The 26,617-nt window shown below is 70.7% G+C and overlaps 1 protein-coding gene across 8 annotated transcripts; it reads left to right on the forward strand.

Moving 5' to 3' along the window:
- Positions 1-125: 125 nt before the first annotated feature.
- On the forward strand, positions 126-22,763 carry TPM3 (tropomyosin 3). Of its 8 annotated transcripts, XM_054179588.1 has the most exons (10): positions 126-239; positions 622-747; positions 8,539-8,672; positions 9,963-10,080; positions 10,471-10,541; positions 11,916-11,991; positions 13,639-13,701; positions 13,825-13,894; positions 16,477-16,555; positions 22,662-22,763. In XM_054179588.1, the coding sequence occupies exons 1-10, from the start codon at positions 126-128 to the stop codon at positions 22,663-22,665; spliced, it is 855 nt and encodes a 284-aa protein (XP_054035563.1). In that variant the 3' UTR covers positions 22,666-22,763. The 8 variants fall into 8 exon arrangements, with proteins under 8 accessions (XP_054035563.1, XP_054035562.1, XP_054035561.1 ...); XM_054179587.1 differs by lacking the exon at positions 16,477-16,555 and having other exon boundaries at positions 22,662-22,757; XM_054179586.1 differs by lacking the exons at positions 11,916-11,991; positions 16,477-16,555 and adding an exon at positions 12,980-13,055 and having other exon boundaries at positions 22,662-22,757.
- Positions 22,764-26,617: the final 3,854 nt, after the last annotated feature.

A 26,617-nucleotide genomic window follows, 5' to 3' on the forward strand; every position in this document is an offset into this window, starting at 1 on the left:
CGCTCCGTGCCCGTCCTGCTGCCGGTGCCTGCTGCCGGTGCCCGCCCGCTCCGTGCCCGTCCTGCTGCCGGTGCCCGCCGCCCGTGCCCGCCCGCTCCGTGCCCGTCCCGCCGCCGGTGCCCAGCATGGAGGCCATCAAGAAGAAGATGCAGATGCTGAAGCTGGACAAGGAGAACGCCCTGGACCGGGCGGAGCAGGCGGAGGCTGAGCAGAAGCAGGCGGAGGAGAGAAGCAAGCAGGTGGGGGGCGGGGGGAGGGGGCAGGACCCCGGCCCGGGGCGTGGTGGGGGGGGGGGGGGGGAGAAGGACCTCAGCCCCGGGAGGGGTAAAAAGGATCCCGGCCCCGGGGGGAGGGAGAAGGACCCCGGCCCGGGTGGGGGGAGGGTGCTGGGGGTTGTCCCGAGGGCTCTGCCCCTGCCAGCCGCTGGCATAGGGGACAGGGGTGGGCGCTGAAGGGCAGAGCTGGGTGCGGGAGAGGGCAGAGGGGATGCCAGGGGGCAGAGCTGGGTCGGGGGTGGCGCAGGGAGGATGCCAGGGGGCAGAGCTGGGTGCGGGACGGGGGGCGGCAGGGCTGTGCCCGCAGCATGCCAGGGTGCCAGGCTGACGGCCGCTGCCCTCGCAGCTGGAGGACGAGCTGGCAGCCATGCAGAAGAAGCTGAAGGGCACCGAGGATGAGCTGGATAAGTACTCGGAGGCCCTGAAAGATGCCCAGGAGAAGCTGGAGCTGGCAGAGAAGAAGGCAGCCGACGTACGTAGGGGGCACAGAGGGGCACGGGGGGGGCACACCGGGGCCGGCTGCCCTCCGCCCCTCCCCCTCCCCCCTGTGCCCCTGGCGGCAGAGGAAGGTCTCTGCCAGGCTCCCGCTGGCAAAGCTGTCGGGGGGCGGAGGGCGACCCCAGGAAGGGCACGTGCCAGGGGGGCACCCTTGGGGGCAGAGGGAGGCTGGCAGGGGCTGGTGCCAACCTTTGTCTCTGGCACCGTTGGCAGGGGCTGCCCAGCTCCTCTCTTGGGCACAGCTGGCAGGGGCTGCCCAGCTCCTTTCTTGGGCACCATTGGCAGGGGCCGGTGCCTGCTTCCCTCCCTGGCACAGCTGGCAGGGGCCGGTGCCAGCCTCTCTCAGGCACAGACGTCCCAGGCAGGCTGGGAGCAGGGCCAGGCCAGGCTGGGCACCCTCAGTGCCCAAAAGCGGGCATGGGCACCCTGAGCTGTGGGCAGGGCCCGGGGAACAGCCCACGGCGGGCAGTGGGCAGCTCCTTGTGGGTGGCACCCCTCAGGAGGTGCCCAGGCGTGCCCAGGGAGCTCCAAGCCACGGCTGTGGGTGGAGGAGGAGGAGGAGGGTGGTGCCCAGCACCCTGGCAGAGGCACACCCAGCTGTTGCTGGGCACCAAAGGTGCCAAGCAGCCCTGGCTGTCGCTGCCCGATGCCCTCTGGGCACCACGGCGGGGGGCAATGGCCTCAGGCTGTGCCAGGGGAACAATTTGTGCCCTGCAAGAGTGCCCAGGGACTGGCACAGGCTGCCCAGACCCCGGGGGGGGCACTGCCGGTGCTGCGTGGGGCAGGTCCCGGTGCCCCCAGACCCCGTGGGGCCATTCCCGGTGCTCCTCATCCCGCATGGGACCATTCCCGGGGGTCCAGACCCCCGTGAGACCATTTCCGGTGTCCCCAGGTCCCGGTGGGGCCATTCCCGGTGCCCCCAGACCCCGTGGGGCCATTCCCGGTGCCCCCAGACCCCCGTGGGGCCATTCCCGGTGCTGCGTGGGGCCATTCCCGGTGCCCCCAGACCCCCGTGGGGCCATTCCCGGTGCTGCGTGGGGCCATTCCCGGTGCCCCCAGACCCCGTGGGGCCATTCCCGGTGCCCCCAGACCCCCGTGGGGCCATTCCCGGTGCTCCTCATCCCGCATGGGACCATTCCCGGTGCTGCGTGGGGCAGGTCCCGGTGCCCCCAGACCCCGTGGGGCCATTCCCGGTGCCCCCAGACCCCCGTGGGGCCATTCCCGGTGCTCCTCATCCCGCATGGGACCATTCCCGGTGCTGCGTGGGGCAGGTCCCGGTGCCCCCAGACCCCGTGGGGCCATTCCCGGTGTCCCCAGATCCCGGTGGGACCATTCCCGGTGCTGCGTGGGGCCAGTCCCGGTGCCCCCAGACCCCGTGGGGCCATTCCCGGTGCCCCCAGACCCCCGTGGGGCCATTCCCGGTGCTCCCAGATCCCGGTGGGACCATTCCCGGTGCTGCGTGGGGCCGGTCCCGGTGCCCCCAGATCCCGGTGGGACCATTCCCGGTGCTGCGTGGGGCCATTCCCGGTGCCCCCAAACCCCGTGGGGCCATTCCCGGTGCTAGACAGGGTAGGTCCCGGTGCCCCCAGACCCCGTGGGGCCCTTCCCGGTGCTCCTCATCCCGCATGGGACCATTCCCGGTGCTGCGTGGGGCAGGTCCCGGTGCCCCCAGACCCCCGTGGGGCCATTCCCGGTGCCCCCAGATCCCGGTGGGACCATTCCCGGCGCTCCTCATCCCCCACGGAGCCACCCCCCGGGGCTCCCCCCGGTTCCCTATCCCCTTCGGTAACACCGGGGGGGGGGGGTGGGGTGTGTGTGCGGCGCGCGCAGGGCACGGACGTGTGGGCGTGGCCCGGACGTGACGTCACCCCCGGTCGGCGGGGCGGGGGGGGGGGGGGGCCGGCCCGGGGCGGAGCCCGGCGGGGAGGGGAGGGGAGGGGGGGCGCCGTCCGCCCCCCCCGGGGCGGGTTCCGGTATTTCAGGGCGCGGCGGGCGCGGGGCCGGGGCGGGCCGGGAGCGGCGGCAGCCATGGCCGGGGCCACGACCATCGAGGCGGTGAAGCGCAAGATCCAGGTCCTGCAGCAGCAGGCGGACGACGCCGAGGAGAGAGCCGAGAGGCTGCAGCGGGAGGTGGAGGCTGAGCGCCGCAACCGCGAGCAGGTACCGGCCCCGCGCCCGGCGCCGCCGCCGAAGGTCTCCCCCCGACCCCCCCCCGCCGCCGCCGCCGCCGCCGCCGCCGGGCCCCGCGGGGAGGGGAAGAGGAGCGGAGCGGAGAGATGGCGTCCGGCCGGGACGGGGAGACCCGGAGTAGGTAGCGTGGAACCGGGGGAGGAAGGGGGAACCGGGAAGGTGTCCCCCCCCCCCCCACCCGGGGTGGCTACCGGGAGGAGGTACCGGGGGTAAGGAGGACCGGGAAGGTGTCCTCCCCCACCGGGGGTCCCCACTGGGAGTAGGTACTGGTGGAACCGGGGGCAAGGGGGACCGGGAAGGTGTCCCCCCCCCGGGGTCCCCACCGAGAGTAGGTACCGGGGGCAAGGGGGACCGGGAAGGTGTCCCCCCCCCGGGGTCCCCACCGAGAGTAGGTACCGGGGGCAAGGGGGACCGGGAAGATGTCCCCCCCGGGAAGTGGAGGCCTTAGCGTCGCAACCGGGGGAGGGGACCGGACGGCACCGGCGAGGTGGCCAGGAAGAGGGAGACCGGGAAGGTCCCCACCGGGAGACCGAGGCTGGGAGCAGGGGTCGAGGCCGGGGGGGAACCGGTGTGGTGCCCCCGGTGGCCCCCACGGGGAAGTGGAGGCCAGGAGCGGGCACCGGGGGAGGGGACCGGACGGCACCGGCGAGGTGGCCTCCACCGGGAGGTGGAAGCCGTCAAGGAGCTGCCCCCATGGTCCGCACCGGGAAGCGGAGGCCGGGAGCAGGCACCGGGGGTCGAGGGCGGGGACCGTAAGGCTCTCCCCCGCCCCGGGTGGTGGAGGCCGAGCGCCGCAACCGGGAGCAGGCACCGGGGGAGGGTCGGGGGGGAGCGGGCAGGTGGCCCCCGCTCGGGTCCCGCCGTTTGCCTTCCCTGCTCGCCACCGGAGCTGGCCCCGGGTGGAGTCCTCCTCCCCTCCCCCCGCCGGGGCGGCGCTGCCCGGGCTCGGTGCTGGCTCTCCGCCGCCGCTGGCCGTGGGGGTTCGGTGGGGCTGCAGCAGCCCCCCCCCGGGGTCCCGGTGCGGGGCCGGTGGTCTCCCGGAGCCCGGCGGCGATGCCTGGGGGCGCCGGGGGTCGCTCCGTGATCGTTACCGGGGAGCGGAGACAGCTCCGGGCGGGGAGCGGCTGGGGTGGGGGTGGGGAAGGCGCTCGGTGCCCGGCTCCCGGTGCCCCCCGCCGGGGTTGGGACCGGCGGAGGGGAAGGGCCGGATCCGGCCATCTTGTCTGGCTCGGCGGATGGCATCGAGAGCCCCGGGGGTGCCCGCCCCGGGGGTGCCCGCCCCGGGGGTGCCCACTCCCCGCCGCCGCCCCCGGGGTCCCGCAGCCGTTTGGGGCTGGGAGGGCAGGAGGGGGCAGGATCCTGCTCCCCTGTCGGGCAGGTGGCACCAGGAGGGTGCAGGCCGGTGCCAGGCTGAGGTCTGAGCCCCTGGCAGTGCCAGTTTGGTGCTGGCTCTGCTCAGCACCTGGGGCTGTGCCACCCCTGATGCCCACAGCTGGGCTCTGTGCTGGGTGGTGAGGAGCTGCTGGGGCAGGTGGCACCAGGAGGGTGCTGGTTGGTGCCAGGCTGAGGTCTGAGCCCCTGGCAGCGCCAGTTTGGTGCTGGTTCTGCTCAGCACATGGAGCTGGGGCTGTGCCACCCCTGGTGCCCACCTCTGGGTGGTGTGGAGCTGCTGGGGCAGGGGGCACCGTGGGCACTGCCAGCCCTCGCTGGGCATCGCTGCAGCCTCGGGAGGGTTGGAGCAGCAGCAGCGTTGCCAGGGGAACCTCCCTGCCCCCTGCCAGCCCTGCTGGGCACAGAACCACTGCTGCCAGCAGGGCAGAGCCCTGTGCCCACCCTGGCGCCTGGCCCTTGGCTCCTGAGGCTTCTCCCTGGCCGCAAGGGGGCGGCAGGGAGGGAGGGGTGGGGCGGGGGGGGGGTGGGGAGGCCCCAGGCTGTGGTTGAAGCACTCAGGAAGCTGCTCTGTGCCCAGCCCCTGGGGGGGGGAGGAGGAGATGTTGACCTCCCCGGGCAGCAGGGGGGATGGGCACGGGGGGGGGTTAGGGGGGGTGGGCACGGGGGGGGTTGGGGGACATGGGCACAGGGGTGGGGGGTGGGCAGCAGAATCCTTCCCAGCTCTGCCTGCAGCTTCCTTTGGCTTTGCCTCCCCTGCAGGAACCTTCTGGAGACCTCTCTGGGGCAGGGGGTGCAGGGGCAGGGGGCTGGGCACAGGTCAGGGGCAGGGGGCTGGGCATGGGGGGGGCAGGAGGCTGGGCAGGGGGCTGGGTACGGGCACAGGGGCTGGGCACACAGGCAGGGGGCTGCTAGGCACAGGGGGCTGGGGGCAGGGCAGGACAGGGGGGGAGATGGTTTGGAACTCCCCAAGGGGAGAGGGAGAGGAGCAGCAATTGGTGCTGCTGAGGGTGGGCAGAGCCTGGCCCAGGCTGCACAGGGGGGGTGGCAGATGCCCCCTCCCCCCGGGTGGCACCAGCCCAGCTCAGGTTGGTTGGGGGGCTCTGGGGGTCCATGCAGCGGGGGCAGAGCTGTGCCAGCTGCAGGAGGCTGTGGCAGGCTCTGCTCCCACACTGCCTCCTTTCATCCCTCTCCTCCTCCTCCTGGGCATGGGCAGGAGCTGGCCCTGGCCTGGCAGGGCTGCTCTGTTGGGCAGAGCCTGGCATGGCTCAGCCCTGCCTGGCATGTGGAGCTCTGCAGGGCACCCCCAAGCCTTGTCCTGAAATGGCTGCAGCCCTGCCCAGCTCTGTGCCAGGGCAGGAGCTTGGCATCTCCTGGGGGGGTGCTGGTGGTGCCCCCAGTGCCCAGGTTCTGCCTGGGGGTTGTGCCCTCATGGCACACAGGGCCTGGGAGGAGGCATCAAGGCTTTGGGCCCTGCTGTGGGCACCTCTGTGGCAGATGCCTGGTGCCAGCTGGAGGAGGAGGCTGGGGGGAGACCTCCTGGCTCCCTGCAGCTCCCTGAGAGGAGGCTGGAGCCAGGCTGGGGGTTGGGCTCCGGTGCCAAGGGCCAGGGGCAGAGCAGAGGAGCTCAGGGCTGCCCCAGGGGAGGTTCAGCTGGGCCCAGGCCTGGCCCAGGCTGCCCAGGGGCAGTGGTGCAGCCTCCAGCCCTGGGGGGGTCTCCTGGAGCTGTGGTGCTGAGTGCCAGGGGGGGTGGTGCTGGGGCAGGGTTGGGCTCAGTGATCTCAAAGGTCTCTTCCAAGCAAAGCCTCTGCATGGCTCAGGAGTCAGTGGCAGGAAGGAAGCAGCCAGGGGCTGTGTGGGGCTGGAGCCCTCCTGCCCTGCCAGGCTGGGGGGAAGCTGTGGCCTGGCAGTGCCCTCGGCCTGGCCTGGCAGTGCCCTCGGCCTGGAGCTGCTCAGCTGGGTTGGGTTGGTGGTGAGGAGTGGGGCAGGGCAGGGGCTGGGCACAGGTAGGGCAGGGGCTGGGTTGGTGGTGAGGAGCAGGGCAGGAGCTGGGCAGAGGTTGAAGAGGAGCTGGGCTGAGGCTGGGCTGAGGCTGGGCAGGGGCTGGGGTGAGGAGGGGCAGGGGCTGGGTTGGTGGTGAGGAGCTGGGCAGGGGCTGGGCTGAGGCTGGAGAGGAGCTGGGCAGAGGTTGGGGCTGGGGAGGAGCTGGGTTGAGAGTGGAGAGGATGAGGAGCTGGGCAGGGGCTGGGGTGAGGCTGGAGGGGAGCTGGGCAGAGGTTGGGCAGGAGCAGGGCAGGGGCTGGGCTGAGGCTGGGCAGGAGCTGGGCAGAGGTAGGGGAGGGACTGGGCAGGAGCTGGGCAGAGGTTGGGGCTGGAGAGGAGCTGGGTTGAGAGTGGAGAGGATGAGGAGCAGGGCAGGGGCTGGGGTGAGGCTGGAGGGGAACTGATGAGGAGCTGGGCAGGGGCTGGTAAGGGTCTGGGGTGAGGCTGGGCAGGGGCTGGGGTGAGGAGGGGCAGGAGCTGGGCAAGGGCTGGAGAGAGGAGCTGGGCAGGGGCAGGGCAGGGGCTGGGCAGAGGTTGGGCAGGGGCTGGGCAGGAGCTGATCAAAAGCTGGAGAGGAGCTGAGGAGCTTGGGTTGAGGCTGGGCAGGAGCTGGGCAGGGGCAGGGGTGAGGAGGGGCAGGGGCTGGGCAGGGGCTGAGCTCCCCCCCTGCTCCCTGCAGTTAGGTGACCTGTGCTAAGTGGTGGCTGTCACCACCCGGGGTGGGGGGCAGGGGGGGGGGTGGCTGTCACCACCCGGGGGGGGGGGGCGGGGGGGGGTGGCTGTCACCACCCGGGGGGGGGCAGGGGGGGGTGGCTGTCACCACTCAGGGGGTGCTGAGTGCCTGACTGGTGCTGGGCAGCCCTGCAGCAGCTGCTGGGAGCGGTGTGGGGGGCACGGGGGGGGGCACAGCCTGGCAGTGGAAGTCAAGCCCTGGGTGTTTATGGCTTGGAGTGTCCCCAGCTGGAGGTGACAAGCTGGGGGGGGGGTCGGGGGGGGCTCGGGGGGGGGGGGGGCAGATGGTGTGAAGCTTAACACCTGCAGGGGAGAAGCCTCTGAGGAGCTGCTTGGAGCTCCTTGGCTCTGCCCCTGAGCAGCTGCTGAGCTGCAGGCACCAAGTGCTGAGCCTGCCAGGCCTGGGCCCTGCCCTGCCCCCCCCCGGTGTCCCCTCTGGGGGGGGCTCTCTGCCCCTCCTTCAGTGCCAGGGCTGAGCCCCACTCTGTGCCACCCCTGGTGCCAGTGCTGAGCTCCCTCTGTGCCCTCCCCCTCCTTGTGCCAGCACCGAGGGGGCCCCCCCCTTCTGTGCCCTCCCCCTTGGTGCCCCCCCTTTAGTGCCAGCTCTTGGCCCCCCCTCTGAGCCCCCCTTTTAGTGCCAGTGCTGAGCCCCCTCTCTGTCCCCCCTTCCTTAGTGCCAGCTCTTGGCCCCCCACCCCCCAGTGCCCCCTTTAGTGCCAGTGCTGAGCCTCCCCCTTAGCCCCCCTCTGTGCCCCCCCCTTAGTGCCAGCTCTTGGCCCCCCACCCCCCAGTGCCCCCTTTAGTGCCAGTGCTGAGCCCCCTTTCTGTCCCCCCTTCCTTAGTGCCAGCTTTCTGCCCACCCCATGCCCCCTTAGTGCCAGTGCTGAGCCCCCCCTTTAGCCCTCCCCCCTTTAGTGCCAGCTCTTAGCCCCACTCTGTGCCCCCCTTTAGTGCCAGTGCTGAGCCTCCCCCTTAGCCTCCCTCTGTGCCCCTTTAGTGCCAGTGCTGAGCCTCCCCCTTAGCCTCCCTCTGTGCCCCTTTAGTGCCAGTGCTGAGCCTCCCCCTTAGCCTCCCTCTGTGCCCCTTTAGTGCCAGTGCTGAGCCTCCCCCTTAGCCTCCCTCTGTGCCCCTTTAGTGCCAGTGCTGAGCCTCCCCCTTAGCCTCCTTCTGTGCCCCTTTAGTGCCAGTTCTGGGCCCTGCTCTGCCCCCTCCCCCCCCCCATTAGTGCCAGCCCTGAGCCCCTCTCTGTGCCCCCCCAGTACCAGTTCTGAGCCCCCATTAGTGCCAGCTCTGTGCCCCCTTCTTAGCCCCTCTCTGGGACCCCCCCCAGCTCTGTGCCCCCCGGTGCCAGCTGTGCCCCCCCCAGCTCTGTGCCCCCCGGTGCCAGCTGTGCCCCCCCTGTCCCTGGCAGGCTGAGGCAGAGGTGGCCTCCCTGAACCGCAGGATCCAGCTGGTGGAGGAGGAGCTGGACAGGGCCCAGGAGCGCCTGGCCACAGCCCTGCAGAAGCTGGAGGAGGCTGAGAAGGCTGCAGATGAAAGTGAGAGGTGAGCCAAGGCGGCTGCCAGCCCCCCCAGCCTGGCACCCTGCCTGGCACCCAGCTGCTGGGCTGGCAGGGAGCTGCCCCCCAGCCCCGGAGGGCTGGGGGAGGGAGGCCTGGAAGCTGTGCCAGGAGGGGGGGGGGGCAGGAGAGCTTCAGGGGCACCCCCGGGGTGGGGAAGCCCCTGGCAAGGTGCCCCCTGCCCCTGTGCCCCCAGCTGGGTGCCAGGCAGCCTGCCCCTGGCACCTCCTGCCCGTTAAAAATAGGCTCTGGCTGCTGCCAGCTCTGGGCAGTGCCCAACCCTGCTGTGCCCAGGGGGGGCTGGGGGGGCCCTCAGCAGCACCTCCCTGCCAGGGACCTGCTGGGGGCCAGGCTGGGAGGCTTGGGGCAGCTGAGCCTGGAGCAGAGAGGGCTCCAGGGAGCCCTCCTTGGGGGGGGGGGAACCCCCTCTGGAGCCCTCCTTGGGGGGGGGGGGGACCCCTCTGGAGCCCTCCTTGGGGGGGGGGAGGGGACCCCCTCTGGAGCCCTCCTTGGGGAGGGGGGGACCCCCTCTGGAGCCCTCCTTGGGGGGGGGGGAGGGGACCCCCTCTGGAGCCCTCCTTGGGGGGGACCCTCTGGAGAGCTCCAGGGCTGAGCAGGAGGCTGGGGCCAGAGCCTGGAGCAGGGCTGGGAGCAGGAGGAGATTCCAGCTGGCTCCAGGAGGGTTTTGGCCTCTGAGGGAGGGCAGAGCCTGGCCCAGGCTGCCCTGGGAGCTGCCCCCTGGCTGGCACCAGCTGGGCTCAGCTTGGGGCTGGGCTTGGGGCTGGGCTTGGGGCTTGGGGCTGGGCTTGGGGCTTGGGGCTGGGCTCAGCTTGGGGCTGGGCTCAGCTTGGGGCTGGGCTCAAGCTCTGAAGGTCCTTTCCCACCTGGCTCTGTGCTGCCCCTGGCCCAGGAGCTTGTGTGGAGCAGTGCTGCAAGGTGGGGAGGGGGACCCCAGAGGGAGCAGGGGGGGACCTGAGGACCCCAGAGGGAGCTGAGCTGGGCAGGGGGGGCTCAGAGGGTCAGCAGAGGGAGAGACCCCTCAGAGGCAGCAGGGTGAGAGGTTCCCCTCAGTGGGGAGCAGGGGGCAGAGTTGGGGGGGACCTCAGAGGGTCGGCAGGGGGAGGGACCCCTCTGAGGGGCAGGGGGGGACCCCAGAACATCAGAGAGGACCTCAGAGGGAGCTGAGCTGGGGGGGGGGAGCCCCTGAGGGAGCAGGGGGGGCCTTGGGCTGCTCCAAACCACCTCCTCCCCTGCCCCCTCTCCCCCCCCCGGGCAGGGGCATGAAGGTGATCGAGAACAGAGCCCTGAAGGACGAGGAGAAGATGGAGCTGCAGGAGATCCAACTCAAGGAGGCCAAACACATCGCTGAGGAGGCTGACAGGAAGTATGAGGAGGTGAGACCCCTCCCCTCCCCCCCCCCGGGACCCCTCCCCTCCCCCCCCAGGCACCCCAGGGGCTGTGGGTCACTCCCGGGGGGGTTGCCTGGGCACCCAAGAGGGGGTACCTTGGGCACCCTGGGGGGTTGCTTGGGCACCCCAAGGCTGCTGTTTGCCCACTGAGGGCACCTCAAGGGCTGTGGGTCCCCCTGGGCACCCCAGAAGGGCTTCCCTGGGCACCCCAGGGGCTAAGAGTCCCTCCCTGGGCACCCCAGGGCTGCTGTTTTCCCACCGGGGGCACCCAAGGGGGGGGTCCCCTGGGCACCCCAAGGGGTTGCCTGGGCAGCCAGGGCCCGTGGGCACCCCGGGGTGCAGGCTGGGCACCCAGGGGCCGTGCTGGGCCTGCAGGTGGCTCGGAAGTTGGTGATCATCGAGGGGGACCTGGAGCGCACGGAGGAGCGAGCGGAGCTGGCGGAGTCGTGAGTGCCCCTGGCCTGCCCTGGCACCTCCAGCCTGGCACTAACACAGCCCCCCCCTCCCCCTCCCCCCCTTACACCAGGCCTGGAGCACAGGGCAGCTGCAGGCTGAGCTGAGAGCTTGGAGGCTTTAGGTCCAGCTCAGAGCTGGGACCAACCTCTGGCCTCTCAATCAAACCAAATCTGCTCCTGCTTGGAGGCTTTAGGTCCAACTTAAAGCTACAACCAACCTCTGGCCTCCCAGCAAACCAAACCTGCTCCTGATTGGAGGCTTTAGGTCCAGCTCAAAGCTGGGACCAACCTCTGGCCTCTCACCAAACCAAAGCTGCTCCTGATTGGAGTCTCCAGGTCCAGCTCAAGGCTGGGACCAACCTCTGGCCTTCCACCAAAGCTGCTCCTGCTTGGAGGCTTTAGGTCCAACTTAAAGCTACAACCAACCTCTGGCCTCCAAATCAAGCCAAATCTGCTCCTGCTTGGAGGCTTTAGGTCCAGCTCAAAGCTGGGACCAACCTCTGGCCTCCCAGCAAACCAAACCTGCTCCTGCTTGGAGGCTTTAGGTCCAGCTCAAGGCTGGGACCAACCTCTGGCCTCTCACCAAACCAAAGCTGCTCCTGCTTGGAGCCCTTAGGTCCAGCTCAAAGCTGGCACCAAGCTCTGCCCTGCCCAGCTGGGTGCCCTGTGCCAAGGCCTGCAGCTGGAGCAGGGGAGGGGCAGCAGAGCCTCAGGGGGTGGTGGGGAGGGGGCTGGGGGCTGCCTGGAGCAGGCTCAGCCTGGAGCAGGCTCAGCTCAGCTCCCCCCCAGGCTCTGCCCCTGCTGGGCCAAGGCTGAGGGAAGCTTTTCCCCCCCCCCAAGTGCCTCCAGCGCTGCTTTGCCTCCTGGGTGCTGCCCCCCAGGCTGGCACCGGGGTGTGGCACAGCAGGGCACAGTGCTTGGCACCAGAGGGGCACCTGGGGGGGTCCTGGAGGGGGGGGGGAGGTGCCCCTGGGCACAACCCCAGGGCTAAAGTCGACCTCCAGAGCCTTGGCAGCCCTGCAGCAGGCCTGGCACCTCCCCTGCTGCCAGCTGGGCACCTTGCCCCCCCCTGCCCCCCCCCCGAGGCCTGGGAGGAGCTGCTCCAGGAGCCCCTTCTGTGCTCTGGGCCTTGGCTGCCAGCCTGGGGGGGGTCCCCTGCCCCCCACCCCCCCCCCCAGCCCCCCCACCCCCCCCCCCAGCCCCGCACATCGCCTCCCGGCCGCTCCCTGCCCTCTGCTGCTCTCCTGCTTGGGTTTGGCTCTGTGGTTGTGTTCTTGGTGCTCCTTTTGATCCCCTGTGTCCCCCCTCCCCCCCCCCCCCCCCCCCCCCCCCGCCGGGTGCCCCTCCCCCCTGCCCCTCCCCCAGGCGGTGCCGGGAGCTGCGGGAGCAGATCCGAGGGCTGGAGCAGAACTTGAAGGGTTTGGCTGTGGCTGAGGAGCAGGTACCTGACCCTCCCCCCTGCCCCCTCTGCTCCTCCTCCTCCTCCTCCTCCTCCTTTCCTGCCTCTTGCCTTCCTCTCTCTTCCCCCTGCCAGCTTTTGGCTTCCTCTCTCCTCCTGCCCTGCGACAGCTCCTGGAGTGTGGCCCTCAGGGCAGCTGCCCCTGGCTGCCCCCAGCCTGCTGCTGCTGCTTGGCAGTGCCAGGGCACAGCTGGGACCAGCCTCTGGCCTCTCCCCAGACCAAAGCTGCTCCTGCCTGGAGGCTCCAGGGCCAGCTCAGGGCTGGGACCAGCCTCTGGCCTCCTGTCAAACCAAATCTGCTCCTGCTTGGGGCCTTTAGGTCCAGCTCAGGGCTGGGACCAGCCTCTGGCCTCCTATCAAACCAAATCTGCTGCTGCTTGGGGCCTTTAGGTCCAGCTCAGGGCTGGGACCAGCCTCTGGCCTCCTGTCAAACCAACTCTGCTGCTGCTTGGAGCCTCCAGCACAGAGCTGAAGCCTCACATCGAATCCAACCAAAGCTGCTCCTGCTGCTTGGAGTCTGCAGAGCCAGCTCAGGGCTGAGGCCACCTCTGACCTCCCAATCAAACCAAATCTCCTGTTTGGGGTCTCCAGGTCCAGCTCAAAGCTAGGACCAACCTCTGGCCTCCCAGCAAACCAAATCTGCTGCTGCTTGGAGTCTGCAGAGCCAGCTTGAAGCTGGGACCAACCTCTGGCCTCTCACCACACCAACCCTGCTGCTGCTTGGAGTCTCCAGGTCCAGCTCAGGGCTGGGCCCAAGCTCTGCCTTGCCCAGCTGGGGGCCCTGAGCCAAGGCCACAGCTGGGGCAGGGAAGGGGCAGCAGAGCCTCAGGAGCAGGCTCCTTGTCCCCCCCTGCTCCCCAGGAGCTCTCTGCTCACAGATTCATTGCTGCTCTCTCCTCTTCTTTCCCTTCCTTTCCTCTTCCTCCTCCTCCTCTTCCTCCTCCTCCCCCTCCCCTCCCCTCCCCCACAGTAAATGCTCCGAGCTGGAGGAAGAGCTGAAGAATGTCACCAACAACCTCAAGTCCCTTGAGGCTCAGGCTGAGAAGGTAGGGGGGGGAGGGAGGGAGGCAGAGCCCCCCCGGGGGGGGCCAGAGCCCCCCTGCTGCCTGCTCAGGGGGGGCTGGGACAGCAGAGCCCCCCCTGGCCTGAGGAAGAGGAGGAGGAGGAGGAAGAGCTGTGCCAGGCCTCCCATGGCTGGAGCTGGGGAGGGGTCCCTGCCCCCCAGGGGCTGCAGTGCTCAGTGCCTGCTGGGAGGCCTCCTGCCTGGGCCCAGGGCCCCCAGCAGCCAGCTGGGGTGGGAGCAGCTCCCACGGGGAGCTCCTGCAGGCAGGGAGAGGGAGAGGCAGGCAGGGAGAGGGGCAGGGAGGCAGGCAGGGAGAGGGGCAGGGAGGCAGGCAGGGAGGGAGGCAGGCAGGGAGGGGGAGAGGGAGCGGCAGGGAGGCAGGCAGGGAGAGGGAGAGAGGCAGGCAGGGAGAGGGAGAGGCAGGGAGGCAGGGAGAGAGAGGGGGAGAGGCAGGGAGAGGGAGAGGCAGGCAGAGAGGAGCTCAAACCTTCTGAGGGTGTGGGGAGGCTGCTGGGGGAGGCTGCTGGTTGCTGACCCTCCCTCCCTCCCCCTCCCTCTCCCCTCAGTACTCCCAGAAGGAGGACAAATACGAGGAGGAGATCAAGATCCTGACAGACAAACTGAAGGAGGTGAGGGGGGGGTGGCACAGGCCTGGGGGTGCCAGGCTGGGGGGGGGGCTGTGCCAGGGGCCAGCTCTCACTGGGCTCTTGCCATCTCCCCTCCCCCTCCCCTCCCTCCCCCCTGCCTGGCAGGCTGAGACCAGAGCAGAGTTTGCTGAGCGCTCGGTGGCCAAGCTGGAGAAAACCATCGATGACCTGGAAGGTACAGCAGGGGAGGGGGAGGGGAGGGGGAGGGAGAGGGGGGGAGGGGGGAGGAAGGCTGCCAGGCAGCAGCTCAGGGTCTCCCTTCCCCTTCCTCAGGGCTCAGCTTGGACTTGAGGCTCTCTGAGGTCTCTCCCAACCTGCTCGGCTGAGTCTGGGGCCTGGAGCAGGATCTGACCCCAGCCTGGAGCCCCCTGGGGGGGCAGCTCCGGGGGGGGGGGGGTCCAGGTCCTGAGCCCCTGGGGGGGCAGCTCCAGGGGGGGGCTCCAGGCCCTGAGCCCCTGGGGGAGCTCCAGCTGGGCCTTGGGGGTCTTCAGCTGGGCCCTGGGGGGGCAGCCCCGGGGGGGGCTCCAGGCCCTGAGCCCCTGGGGGAGCTCCAGCTGGGCCCTGGGGGGCAGCCCTGGGGGGGGCTGCAGGCCCTGAGCCCCTGGGGGGGCAGCTCCAGGGGGGGCTCCAGGTCCTGAGCCCCTGGTGCCAGCCCCTTGGCAGTGCCAGGCAGAGTGTGGCTGCTGCCTGGGGGTGGTCCTCAGGTGTGGGGCTCTGGGGGGGGGGTCCTGTGCTCTGGTGCTCCAAGGGTGGCACAGGAGATGCCACTGAAGCCTGGCAGGGCTGGGTGGTGCCAACCACAGTGGGCAAGGAGCCCCAAAACAGCCCCCAGGGCCCCCCTCAGCCTCCCCCCAGGGTGAGGTTCAGTGTGGGGGTGCTGGGGGGGGGGGTCCCTCCTTGCCACCCCTCCCCTCCTCCTGGGGGTCCCTTCAGGAGCACTCCTCAGGCCAGCTGCCCCCTCAGTGCCCCCTGTGCCCAGCTGCCAGGCTGCCACCTTGCCCTGTGGGAGGGGAGGTGCCAGCTGCTGCCCCCCCCCCCCCCAGCACCTCCCCTTGGGGGCTCCTGGCACCAGCCCTGGGCAGCTGCCCAGCCCCTGGAGGGCTCTGAGCTTGGCAGTGGCCTCGGTGCCAGCTGAGCTGCTCCTGCCCCAGGGCACAGCCTGTGCCCTGCCAGGCTCCCCTGGGCACAGCAGCTGGCTCTGGGTGCCCCAGGAGGTGCCAAGTGCCTGCTGGCAGCATGGCAGAGGTCTGTGCCAGCTCAGGGAGGCGGCAGAGGGGGTGCCAGGGGGTGCCCTGTGCTGAGCTGCCCCTGGCCCAGCTGGGGGCAGCCCTGGAGGCCTCAGCACAGGCAGGGACCTGGGGGAGGAGGGGGCCAGGGGGAGAGGCTGGGGGGAGCTGAGCCTGGAGCAGAGAAGGCTCCAGGGAGACCTCCTGGGGACCCTCTGGGGACCCTCTGGGGACCCTCTGGGGACCCTCTGGGGACCTCCTGGCTCCAGGGAGAGCTCCTGGAGAGCTCCAGGGCTGAGCAGGAGGCTGGAGCAGGGCAGGGACTGTGCCCCCCCTGGGCTGGGCACTGGGAGGGCACAGCTGGCAGCCTGGGGGCAGGGTTGGGCTCCTGAGGGCCAGGAGGACATCGAGGGGGTGGGGAGGGGGCAGGGAAGGCTCTGAGGGAGCTGTGGGGGTGGGGAGGAGGAGGCTGGGGGGAGACCTCCTGGCTCCCTGCAGCTCCCTGAGAGGAGGCTGGAGCCAGGCTGGGGGTTGGGCTCTGGTGCCAAGGGCCAGGGGCAGAGCAGAGGAGCTCAGGGCTGCCCCAGGGGAGGTTCAGCTTGGCCCAGGCCTGGCCCAGGCTGCCCAGGGAGCTGCCCCCTGGCTGGCACCAGCTGGGCTCAGGGCTGGGCTCAGGGCTGGGCTCAGCCCCTGCAGGCTTGGCCCTGGCAGAGCTCTGGAGGTTCTCTTCCTCCCCCCCCAGCCTTGGGGGCTGCAAAGCTTCTCCCTGGCTGGGGCTGGAGCTGCCCTTCCCTGCTGCTCCTCCTGGCTCTGCCTGTGCCAGCTGGGCACCTGAGCTCCAGGCTTCAGCCCCCAGAGCTGGTTGTGCTCCTGGGGGGGCCCTGGGTGCCCCCAGGCTGTGCCACCCTCCCTTGGCTGAGCCTGGCAGCTGCCCTCTGTGCTCTGGGGGGGCCCTGGGTACCCCCAGGCTGTGCCACCCTCCCTTGGCTAAGCCTTGGAGCTGCCCTCTGTGCTCCTGGGGGGGCCCTGGGTGCCCCCAGGCTGTGCCACCCTCCCTTGGCTGAGCCTGGCAGCTGCCCTCTGTGCTCTGGGGGGGCCCTGGGTGCCCCCAGGCTGTGCCACCCTCCCTTGGCTGAGCCTTGGAGCTGCCCTCTGTGCTCTTGGGGGGCCCTGGGTACCCCCAGGCTGTGCCACCCTCCCTTGGCTGAGCCTGGGAGATGAGGTGGGGGCACTGAAGGCCTGAGGGGAGTTTTGCAGCCCCCCCCCCAGGAGCTCCTCAGGCCACTTGTGAAGCCCCCAGCCCCATTGCCCTCCCCCCAGGGACCTCCCTGTGCCCTTCCCCCCCCCCCCCTCAGTCTCTTTTTGTTGCCCTGCTCCTAGCAGGGGCTGCCGGGGGGGGGTTGGGCTGAGGGGGGTGGGGGTGGGGAGGGGGTTTAGCTTCTGCTGCTCTCTGGAGGAGTCCCTTCCAGGCGCCCCCCCCAGCCCCCTCCCCTCCCCCTCCCTAACGTCTGTGCTGCCTCTGTGCCTCTAGATGAGCTCTATGCCCAGAAGCTGAAGTACAAAGCAATTAGTGAGGAGCTGGACCACGCCCTGAATGACATGACCTCCATGTAAATATCCACAGCCCCCCCGAGCCCCCCCCCGAGCCCCCCACCCCCTCCCCAGCCCCCCCCAGCCTTTGCTTTTGGGGCCCTGCCACCTCCCCCCCTCTGCCCCCTCCCCAGCCTCAGCCTCGGCAGCTGCAGGAGGGCCTGGGGGGGGGGCGGGGGGGGAGGGGGACCCCAAGGCTGCTGCTGCAGACCCCTCCCAGCCCCCCCCCCCAGGTGAAGCTTTTGTGCTCTGCTGCTCCTCAGGGCTTTGGGGACCCCCCCCCAGGTGAAGCTTTGTGCTCCTTAGGATGCTTTGGGGACCCCCCCAGGTGTGAAGCCTTTGCTGTGCTGCTCCTAAAGGCTTTTGGGGGACCCCCAGGTGAAGCTTTGTGCTCCCCAAGGCTTTGGGGGGACCCCCCCCAGGTGTGAAGCCTTTGCTGTGCTGCTCCTCAGGGCTTTGGGGGACCCCAGGTGAAGCTTTTGGGGACCCCCAGGTGAAGCTCTTTGCTGTGCTGCTCCTCAAGGCTCTTTGGGGGGACCCCAGCTGAAGCTTTTGGGGACCCCCAGGTGAAGCCTTTGCTGTGCTGCTCCTAAAGGCTTTTGGGGGACCCCCCCCGGTGAAGCTTTGTGCTCCCCAAGGCTTTTGGGGGACCCCCAGGTGAAGCTTTGTGCTCCATAGGATGCTTTGGGGACCCCCCCAGGTGTGAAGCTCTTTGCTGTGCTGCTCCTCAAGGCTCTTTAGGGGGACCCCAACTGAAGCTTTGGGGACCCCAGGTGAAGCTTTGTGCTGCTCCTCCCCAAGGCTTTTGGGGACCCCCCCCCAAGTGTGAAGCTCTTTGCTGTGCTGCTCCTCAAGGCTCTTTGGGGGGACCCCAGCTGAAGCTTTTGGGGACCCCCAGGTGAGGCTTTGTGCTGCTCCTCCTCAAAGCTTTGGGGGACCCCAGCTGAAGCTTTTGGGGACCCCCAGGTGAAGCCTTTGCTGTGCTGCTCCTAAAGGCTTTTGGGGGACCCCCTCAGGTGAAGCTTTGTGCTCCTTAGGATGCTTTGGGGACCCCCCCCCAAGTGTGAAGCCTTTGCTGTGCTGCTCCTCAAGGCTCTTTGGGGGGACCCCAGCTGAAGCTTTTGGGGACCCCCAGGTGAGGCTGTGTCCTGCTCCTCCTCAAAGCTTTGGGGGGGACCCCCAGGTGAAGCTTTTGGGGACCCCCAGGTGTGAAGCTCTTTGCTGTGCTGCTCCTTAGGGCATTTTGGGGACCCCCCCCAAGTGAAGCTCTTTGGGGGGACCCCAGATGACTCTTTTGGGGACCCCCAGGTGAAGCTTTGTGCTCCCCAAGGTGTTTTGGGGACCCCCCCCAGGTGTGAAGCTCTTTGCTGTGCTGCTCCTTAGGGCATTTTGGGGACCCCCCCCCAGGCGAAGCTCTTTGGGGGGACCCCAGGTGAAGCTTTTGGGGACCCCCAAGGGGGAGGAGAGGGAAAGGCTCCGGAGGGGGTTCCCAACCCCTCCCCCCCCCCCTCCCCCCCCGGGCTCCTCCCTCCCGGGCAGGGCTCTGTGGTCGCTGCTGGGTTGGGGTCGCTGCTGGGTTGGGGTCGCTGCTGGGTTGGGGTCGCTGCTGGGTTGGGGTCGCTGCTGGGTTGGGGTCGTTCCTGCCCCCTCCTCCTTTCCCCCTCCCCCCCCCCCCGCTGCTCTCTTGCTGCCCCTGGGGGGTCTCTAACAGTCGCTGCCCCCCCGGGGGGGTTGGCTCCGGAGCTCCTCAGCGGTGCCAGGCTGGCAGCAGCTCCTTCCCTGCTGGCATCCCCCTGCCCCCCCCCCCCGGTGCCCCCTCCCCTCCCCCCCCCGGGGGTGCTGCTCTCACTGCTGATCTCTCTTCTGCCCCCCCCACAGATGAGCTCTGCCCCCCCCCGGCGCCCCGGAGCTGCCTCTGCTGCCTGGGGGCTTCCTGACCCCCCCCACCGGGGGTCTCTCTGCCCCCCCCCCCGGGACCTCTCTGCCCCTCCCCCCACCTCCTCCCCGGGGGTCTCTCTGCACCCCCCCGGGACCCCTCTGCCCCTCCCCCACCACCATCACCCCGGAGCTGCCTCAGCTGCCTGGGGGCTTCCTGACCCCCCGGGGGTCTCTCTGCCCCCCCCCCGGGACCTCTCTGCCCCTCCCCCCCACCTCCTCCCCGGGGGTCTCTCTGCCCCCCCTCCCCCCCCACTGCACCCCGGAGCTGCCTCTGCTGCCTGGGGGCTTCCTGACCCCCCCCCCCCCGGGGCCTATTCTCCTCCCCCCCCGCCCCCCCCCTTGACGACCATCCCCCCAAGGGGCCTCTCTGCAGCCCCCCAGCCCCTTTATGCCCTCCCTGCCCCCCCCCGGTGCCAGGCTGCAGAGAGGCTGAAGCTCAGCAGGGGCAGCCCCCGGGGGGGGTGGAACAAAGCCCTCCCCCCCCCCCCCCTTTGCCCTTCCCCCTCCCCTCCCTCCCCCTCTCTCTCTGCCCCCCCCCCGGGTTGTTTGCCCACTGCTGGGTGCCAGGCTCTGCCCTGCTGCCCCTGCCAGGGGCTGGGGGGGGGGCAGCTGGGGGGATGCTTCCTCCTCCTCCTCCTCCTCCTCCTCCTCCTCTGCTGGAGCCATAAAGCTCCTTCTGTTCTGCCTCTGTTGTCCCTCAGCGATGCCAACCTCTGCCAGGCCCACAGCTGGCATGGGGGGGGGGTGCGGGGGGGGGTGGGGGGTGGTGCCCACTTGCTGCTTCAGTGCCTCCTGCCTGCCCTGGCACCCTCGGGGGGGGGGGGGGGGGGGGGGGGGGGGCACAGAGGAACCTCCCTGCCCTGCTCCTCCTGGGCAGTGCCACTGCCAGCCCTGGCACAGGGGCTGGGGCTCAAGGGCACCTCCTGGGCCCTGGCTGTGCCCCCAGGGTGGGCATGGGGTGGGGAGCTGCTGGGGGTGGGGGGCACTTGGCTCTGGCACTGAGGGCACTGTGGCACAGCTGTGGGCACCTGAGCCTGGGGGAGGGTGGAGCCTGGCACAGAGCCTGGCACAGGGCAAGCTGCACCCTGGGCACTGCTGGGGGCTGAGGGAGGGCACTGAGGGGAGGGCTCTGTGTGGGCACTGGGCACGGGCTGGGGGTGGCACAGAGTGGCACTGAGGGCTTCACCCTGGGCACTGCCAGGGCCTGAATGAAGACACCTGGGCAGGGCTGTGTGTGGGCACCTGGGCACAGGGTGGGGGTGGCACAGAGTGGCACCAAGAGCTGCACCCTGGGCACTGCCAGGACCTGAATGAAGACACTTGGGCAGGGCTGTGTGTGGGCATGGGGTGGGGGTTGGCACAGAGGGTGGCACACACTGGCACTGAGAGCTTCACCCTGGGCACTGCTGGGGCCTGAATGAGGGCACTGAGGCAGGGCTGTGTGTGGGCACCTGGGCACAGGGTGGGGGTGGCACAGAGTGGCACTGAGAGCTGCACCCTGGGCACTGCCAGGGCCTGAAAGAGGGCACTGAGGCAGGGCTCTGTGTGGGCACTGGGCACGGGCTGGGGGTGGCACAGAGTGGCACTGAGAGCTGCACCCTGGGCACTGCCAGGGCCTGAATGAGGGCACCTGGGCAGGGCTGTGTGTGGGCACCTGGGCAGGGGGTGAGGGTGGCACAGAGTGGCACTGAGAGCTGCACCCTGGGCACTGCCAGGGCCTGAATGAGGGCACTGAGGCAGGGCTGTGTGTGGGCACCTGGGCACAGGGTGGGGGTGGCACAGAGTTGCACTGAGAGCTGCACCCTGGGCACTGCCAGGGCCTGAATGAGGGCACCTGGGCAGGGCTGTGTGTGGGCACCTGGGCACAGGGTTGGGGGTTGGTATTGGGAGAGTCCTGGCACAGAGGGTGGCACTGAGAGCTTCACCCTGGGCACCACCCTGGGCTGCCAGCTGGTTGCTGTGGCAGCACAAACACTGCCCTGGCACCTCCCAGGTGCTGCCTGGCACCCACAGCCCTGGCACCTCCTGCCCCCCCCGGTGCCAGCTCAAATCCTTTCCCTTTCTGGTTGGGTTCCTCCCCCCCAGGGCCCGGAGAGGCCTCCAGGAGCAGAGCTCTGCCCAGGGAGCTGCCCCCTGGTACCCCCAGGTTGGTGCCACTCTGCCCTTGCTGCCAGGGGGCTGCCCACAGACCCCCCCTGGAGCTGCCCTCTGCCAGGCCTGGGGGAGGGGAAGGGATTCCAGAGGGCTCCAGGTCCCTGGGGGAGGGGGCTCCAGGGGAGGGGGCTCCAGGGGAGGGGGCTCCAGGTCCCTAGGGCTGGAATCCAGGTCCTTTGGGGGGGAGGGGTGGGTTGAGGTCCCCTGGGATGGGCTCCAGGTCGTCTGGGAGGGGATCTAAGTCCCTTGGGTCCTTGGGGAGGGGGCCCAGGGGCCCTGGGGTGGGCTCCAGGCTCTTTGGGAGGGCCCCAAGTGCCTCAGGAGGGACTCCAGGTCCCTAGGGATGGAATCCAGGGGCCCTGGGGTGGGCTCCAGGTCCCTTGGGAGGGTCCCAGGGGCCCTGGGGTGGCTCTGGGTCAGCTGGAAGGAGCTGCAGCTGCCTCGGGGCTGGCTCCGGGCTGGCTCCAGGCTGGCTCCAGGCTGCCTCGGCAGGGGCAGAGCTCCTGGGGGCAGAGTCCCAGCCAGAGCCTGCAGCCCCCAGCCCAGCCCTGCCCCGCGGGGGGGCTGCTGCCTGCCCCCCACCCCCCCCCGGGCAGCTCCCGCGGGAGGGTCCTCGCTCTGGGGGGGTCGGGGTCAGCTCTGGGGTTCAGTTCCTGGCTCGGGGGGGGTCAGGATCGGCTCGGGGGGGGGGTTGGGGTCAGCTGGGGGGGGGGAGCTGAGGCTCTCCTTGCTCTGGGAGCTGCTCCTCCCCTCGGGGGGGGGGTCGGGGTCAGCTCTGGGGCTCAGTTCCTGGCTGGGGGGGGGTCTGGATCAGCTCTGGGGCTCAGTTCCTCGCTCTGGGGGGGTTGGGGTCAGCTCTGGGGCTCAGTTCCTGGCTTGGGGGGGGGTCGGGGTCAGCTCTGGGGCTCAGTTCCTGGCTGGGGGGGGGGTCGGGGTCAGCTCTGGGGCTCAGTTCCTCGCTCTGGGGGGGTTGGGGTCAGCTCTGGGGCTCAGTTCCTGGCTTGGGGGGGGGGTCGGGGTCAGCTCTGGGGCTCAGTTCCTCGCTCTGGGGGGGTTGGGGTCTGCTCGGGGGGGGGTCGGGGTCAGCTGTGGGGGGAGCTGGGGCTCGGGGGGGGGTCGCAGGGAGGGCTCTGAGCAGTGCCTGGGGCTGAGCTTCCTCTCCCTGCAGCCTCTCTGCCCCCCTGGGGCCTTCGGCGGCGTCAGGGGTGGGCACCCCCCCGGGCACCCCCCCGGGCAGCCCTGGGGAGCAAAGCCCACCTAGAGCTGTGGGGGCTGGGCTGGGGTCTCCTGCTGCAGGAACAAGTGAGGACCACCCTGCCCTGGGCACAGCCTCTGCTGCTGGGGGCTGGCAACCAGCTTGGCATCACCACCCTGCTCGGGGGGGGGGGGGCACAGATGGCATGGAGTGTGTGGGGGAGGGGTGAGTGCTGGGGGTGCCACCCTGGCCTGAGGGTGCCACCCTGCTCTTGTGCCACCCTGCTCTTGTGCCACCCTGCTCCTGTTGTGCCATGTTGGCCTTGTTGGAGGTGCCACCCTGGCCAGAGGGTGCCATGCTGACCTGGGGGTGGCACCCAGGCCTTGTGCCACCCTGGCTTGGGGCTGCCACCCTCACCAGGGGGTGCCAGGCTGCTCTTGTTGGGGGGGGGGGTCTGTGTGCCACCCTTGCTTGGGGAGTGCCACCCTGGCCTGGTGCCATGCTGCCCTTGGTGGGGCTGCCACGCTGGGCTTGTTGGGGGTGGGGGTGTGTGTGCCACCCTTGCTTGGGGACTGCCACCCAGGCCTTGCTGGGGGGTGCCACCCTGCCCCGGGGGGGTGCCACCCTGCCCCGGGGGCTGCCCCCTGGCCTGGTGCCCCCCCCCCGGGCCTGCTGTGTGGCTCCCTGCTGGCAGCGCTGGGGGTGGGCAGCAGCTGCCCGCAGCCACTGCCCGCAGGAAGCCCTCTGGAGGCTGCCAGCTGCCCCCCCCCGGGGCTGGCACAGCTGTGCCAGGCTCTGTGGTGACCTCTGTGCCCTCTTCTCTCTGTGCCCCCCGGCAGATAAGCTGAAGTCCACCAAGGAGGAGCAGCTCTGCACGCAGCGGATGCTGGACCAGACCCTGCTGGACCTCAACGAGATGTGACCGGAGCCAGCCCCGCCCCCTGCCCCGCCCTGCCCCGCCCAGCCCTGCCCTGCCCCCATCACTGCCAGCCCTGCCCTGCCCCCACCGCTGCCAACCGCTGCCAGCCAGTGCCAGCCCCTGCCCCCCACCCCCTCCTCTAACCCTGAGGGCGCTGAGGGGGAGGGGGAGGTCGTTGCCAAGTTTTTGACCACCCTCAAACCTCCTTCCCCTCCCCTCCCCTCCCTCTCCCCCTCCCCTCCCTCTCCCCCTCCCCTCCCTCTCCCCCTCCCCTCCCTCTCCCCCTCCCCCCCCCCTCTCCCCCTCCCCCCCCCCTCTCCCCCTCCCCTCCCCCCGGGCTGGGGGCAGAGCCGAAGGGCAGTTGGCAGCACTGCAACAAAGGGAAGGGAGCAGGGGGGGAGGGGAGGGGGGAGGGGAGGGGGGAGGGAGAGTTAGCCGGGGGGGGGGGGGGGGGGGGCGAGGGGTGATGGTTTGGGGGGGGTTGGGGTTTGGTAGCAGCCAGGGGGGAAGATTCCAAGCGCCTGGGGGGGGCCGGGGGGGAGGTTCTGGGGGGTGAGGAGGAGGAGGAGGGAGGGAGAGGAAGGAGCTGAGGTGGTGAAGGCTCAGAGACCCTCCTGGCCCCTCGCAGGGGCTGGAGCAGGACCCCAGCAAGGCAGAAGCCAGGGGAGGGCTTTGGGAAGCCCAACCTCCCCCCCCCCCCCCCCCCGCCCCCAGCCCCCTCCTCGCCCCTCCCCCCCCCCCCTCCTCCCTGCTGCCCCCTGCCCCTTTCCTCTCTCCTGCTGGGGCTCAGGACCCTTTTAACCTCCCCCCCAGGCCCCCTCGGGGGCTGAGCTTTGGCCTCGGCTTCGCCGCTGCTGCCCTCAAGGCTTCACTGCTGCCCCCCCCGGAGCCCCCTGCAGAGCTTCCTTCCCCCCCCCCCCCCCCCCGGAGCCCCCTGCAGAGCTTCCCCCCCCGGAGCCCCCTGCAGAGCTTCCCCCCCCCGGAGCCCCCTGCAGAGCTTCCTTCCCCCCCCCCGGAGCAGCTTCGGCTGCGGTTTGGTGTTGCCCTTCCCCCCCCAGGACAGGAGGCTGAGTCTGGGGGCTTCGGCCTGGGGGCTTCGATGTCTTCTATTCCCTCCCCCCACCCCGGTGTCCCCCTGCCCCCCCCCCCCCTCTTGCTCTGTGTGTGTGTGTGGGGGGGGTGGTGCTGTGCCAAGCTGGGGGGTGGGGGGTGGGGGTGGAGCTGCTGCTGCTGGCTCCGGGGGGGGCCAAGGCTGGAGCCGAAGCCCAGCAGCAGCCAACCCCCCCCGGAGCCTGGGGGAGGACTTTTGATACTCAGCTGAAGCCTTTTTGTTGTCTTTGGGAATAAAAAGCAAGGCCAAAAGTGACCTCTCCCTGCCTGGGGGGGGGACCCGGAGTGGGGAGGGGGCTGCGGGGGGAGGGGGAAGCGGCTTGGGGGCAGCTGGAAGGGCTCAAGGGGCTGGGGGGAGGCTGGGGGCAGTGGGGAGGGATGTAGGGGGGCACAGGAGCAGGGCACGGGCATGGCACAGGGGAAAGGAGCAGGGCACAGAAGGGGGCATAGGGGCACAGAAGGGGTGCACAGGGCACAGGAGCAGGGCACAGAGCATGGCACAGGGCACAGGAGCAGGGCACAGGAGACAAGAACAGGGCACAGAAGGGGGGCACAGAAACAGCACAGGGCACAGGAGCAGGGCACAGCATGGCACAGGGGAAAGGAACATGGCACAGGGAGCAGGGCACAGAAGGGGGGCATAGGGGCACAGAAGCATGGCACAGGGTACAGAAGGGGGGCACAGGGGCACAGGAGCAGGGCACAGGGGCACAGAACATGGCACAGGGGAAAGGAACATGGCACAGGGAGCAGGGCACAGAAGCAGGGCACAGAAGGGGGGCACAGGAGCAGGGCCCAGGGGACAGGAACAGGGCACAGAAGGGGGGCACAGAGCATGGCACAGGAGCAGGGCACAGGGGCACAGAAGGGGGGCACAGGGCACAGGAGCAGGGCACAGGGCAGGGGTTGGGCTCTGGTGCCAGGGGCAGAGCAGAAGAGCTCAGGGCTGCCCCAGGAGGAACAATTTCTGCCCCTGGGGGGGGTCCAGGCCTGGCCCAGGCTGCCCTGAGGGGGGGTCCGGGGGGGGGGTGGTGGTGTTGGAGCCTCCCTGCCCGCGGCTGTGGTGCTGAGGGCATCATCACCCCCCTGGCACCCAGGGGGCAGCTGCTGCTTGGCCCTGCCTGAGGTCTCATCCACCCCAGGCTGGTGCTGAGTCCCCAGGCTGAGCTTTGGCCTCCTCCAGCCCAAGCCCACCCTGGGGGCACAGGACCCTGAGCTGCCCCCCCCCGGGGCTGGGCACCTCCCCGGGCAGCCTGGTGCCAGTCCCTGGGCACCCTCCCGGTGCCCACACAAGGTCCCTTTGTCCCCGGCCCCTGGGGGCGGGGGGGGGAGGGGAGGAGGGCACTCATGTGACCCCCCCGCCCCCTGCCCCCCCACATCGCAGCCCCACAGTCTCCCATCCCCCCCCCGCCATGGGGCAGCCGGAGCCGGAGGCTCCCTTTGACCTGGGGCTGCTGCGGACCCCCAGGGGGCTGCTGCTGGGGGCCCAGCTGGTACGGGGGGGGGGGGGGGCTGGGGGGCTCCGTGGGGGGCTGGGGTCCTCTGTGGGGTGCTATGGGGATTGGGGGGAGGCTGGGAGGACATTGTGGGGGGGGCTGTGGGACTTTAGGGGGGGCCTGTGGGGGGCTCCGTGGGGGGCTCCGTGACTTTGGGGGGGGCTGTGGGGGGGCTAGGAGGCCATCGTGGGGGGCTGTGGGGATCTGTGGGGGGCTGAAGGGGAGTTGGGGGGGGGGGCTTTATGGGTGCGGGGAGGACACTGTGGGGCTCCGTGGGCTGCCCTCAGCCCCACAGGCTGCCGGGGGGCAGCCGTCCGCCCCCATCGGGTGCCCCCCCGCCGTGCCCCCCAGGTGCTGTGCGGGGTGGTCGTGGGGCTGCTGGCCCCCCCCGCGCCCCCCACGCTGGCGCCGGCGCTGCTGCAGACCCTGGCGGGGGCGGCGGCTCTGGGGGGGGCTGCTGCTGAGGGACCCCCCCCGCCTGCCCCGCGGCTACGCAGCCTGCCTGGTAGGTAGCCCCGCGGCGACCCCCACGGGGTCCCCCCCCCACGGCGTCAACCCCCCGGTGACCCCTCCTGGAGTCCCCCCCCCGGAGCCCCCTCCCGGTGTTCCCTCCTGGAGCCCCCCCCGGTAGCCCCTCCCGGAGCCCCCTCTTGGTGTCCTCCCCTGGAGCCCCCTCCCGGAGCCCCCCCGGTGTCCCCCCCTGGAGCCCCCTCCCGGTGTTCCCTCCTAGAGTCCCCCTCCTAGAGCCCCCCCTGGTATCCCCTCTTGGTGTCCCCCCCCTGGAGCCCCCTCCCAGTGTCCCCTCCCGGAGCCCCTCCTCTGGAGCCCCCCCGCCCGGTGTCCCCCCCTGGAGCCCCCTCCCGGTGTTCCCTCCTAGAGTCTCCCTCCTAGAGCCCCCCCTGGTATCCCCTCTTGGTGTCCCCCTCCCGGAGCCCCCTCCCGGAGCCCCCCCTTGGTATCCCCAGGACGTCCTTCCCCCCCTGTGCCCCTCCTGCTGCCACCCTTCGCTGTCCCCTCCGCGGCCACCTCCTGTCCCTGCCGTGACGCCCCCGCGCGCGCCCTGTCGCCCCCTCCCCTCCGCGCCCCCAGGACCTGCTCCGCGCCGTCTCCGGCTCCATCATCTTCCTCGTGGTGGCTCTGGTGGCCCTGGCGGCGTCGCGGCAGGCGCTGGCTGCCACCACCTTTGTGAGTGACCCCCAAGCCTCCCCCCCGGAGCCCCCCAAACGCCTCCCCACCCCACCCCCCCCGACTAAGCCTCTCTGCTGCCCCT

This window comes from Dryobates pubescens, unplaced genomic scaffold, assembly GCF_014839835.1.
Source record: "Dryobates pubescens isolate bDryPub1 unplaced genomic scaffold, bDryPub1.pri scaffold_93_arrow_ctg1, whole genome shotgun sequence".
Lineage (NCBI taxonomy): Eukaryota > Metazoa > Chordata > Aves > Piciformes > Picidae > Dryobates > Dryobates pubescens.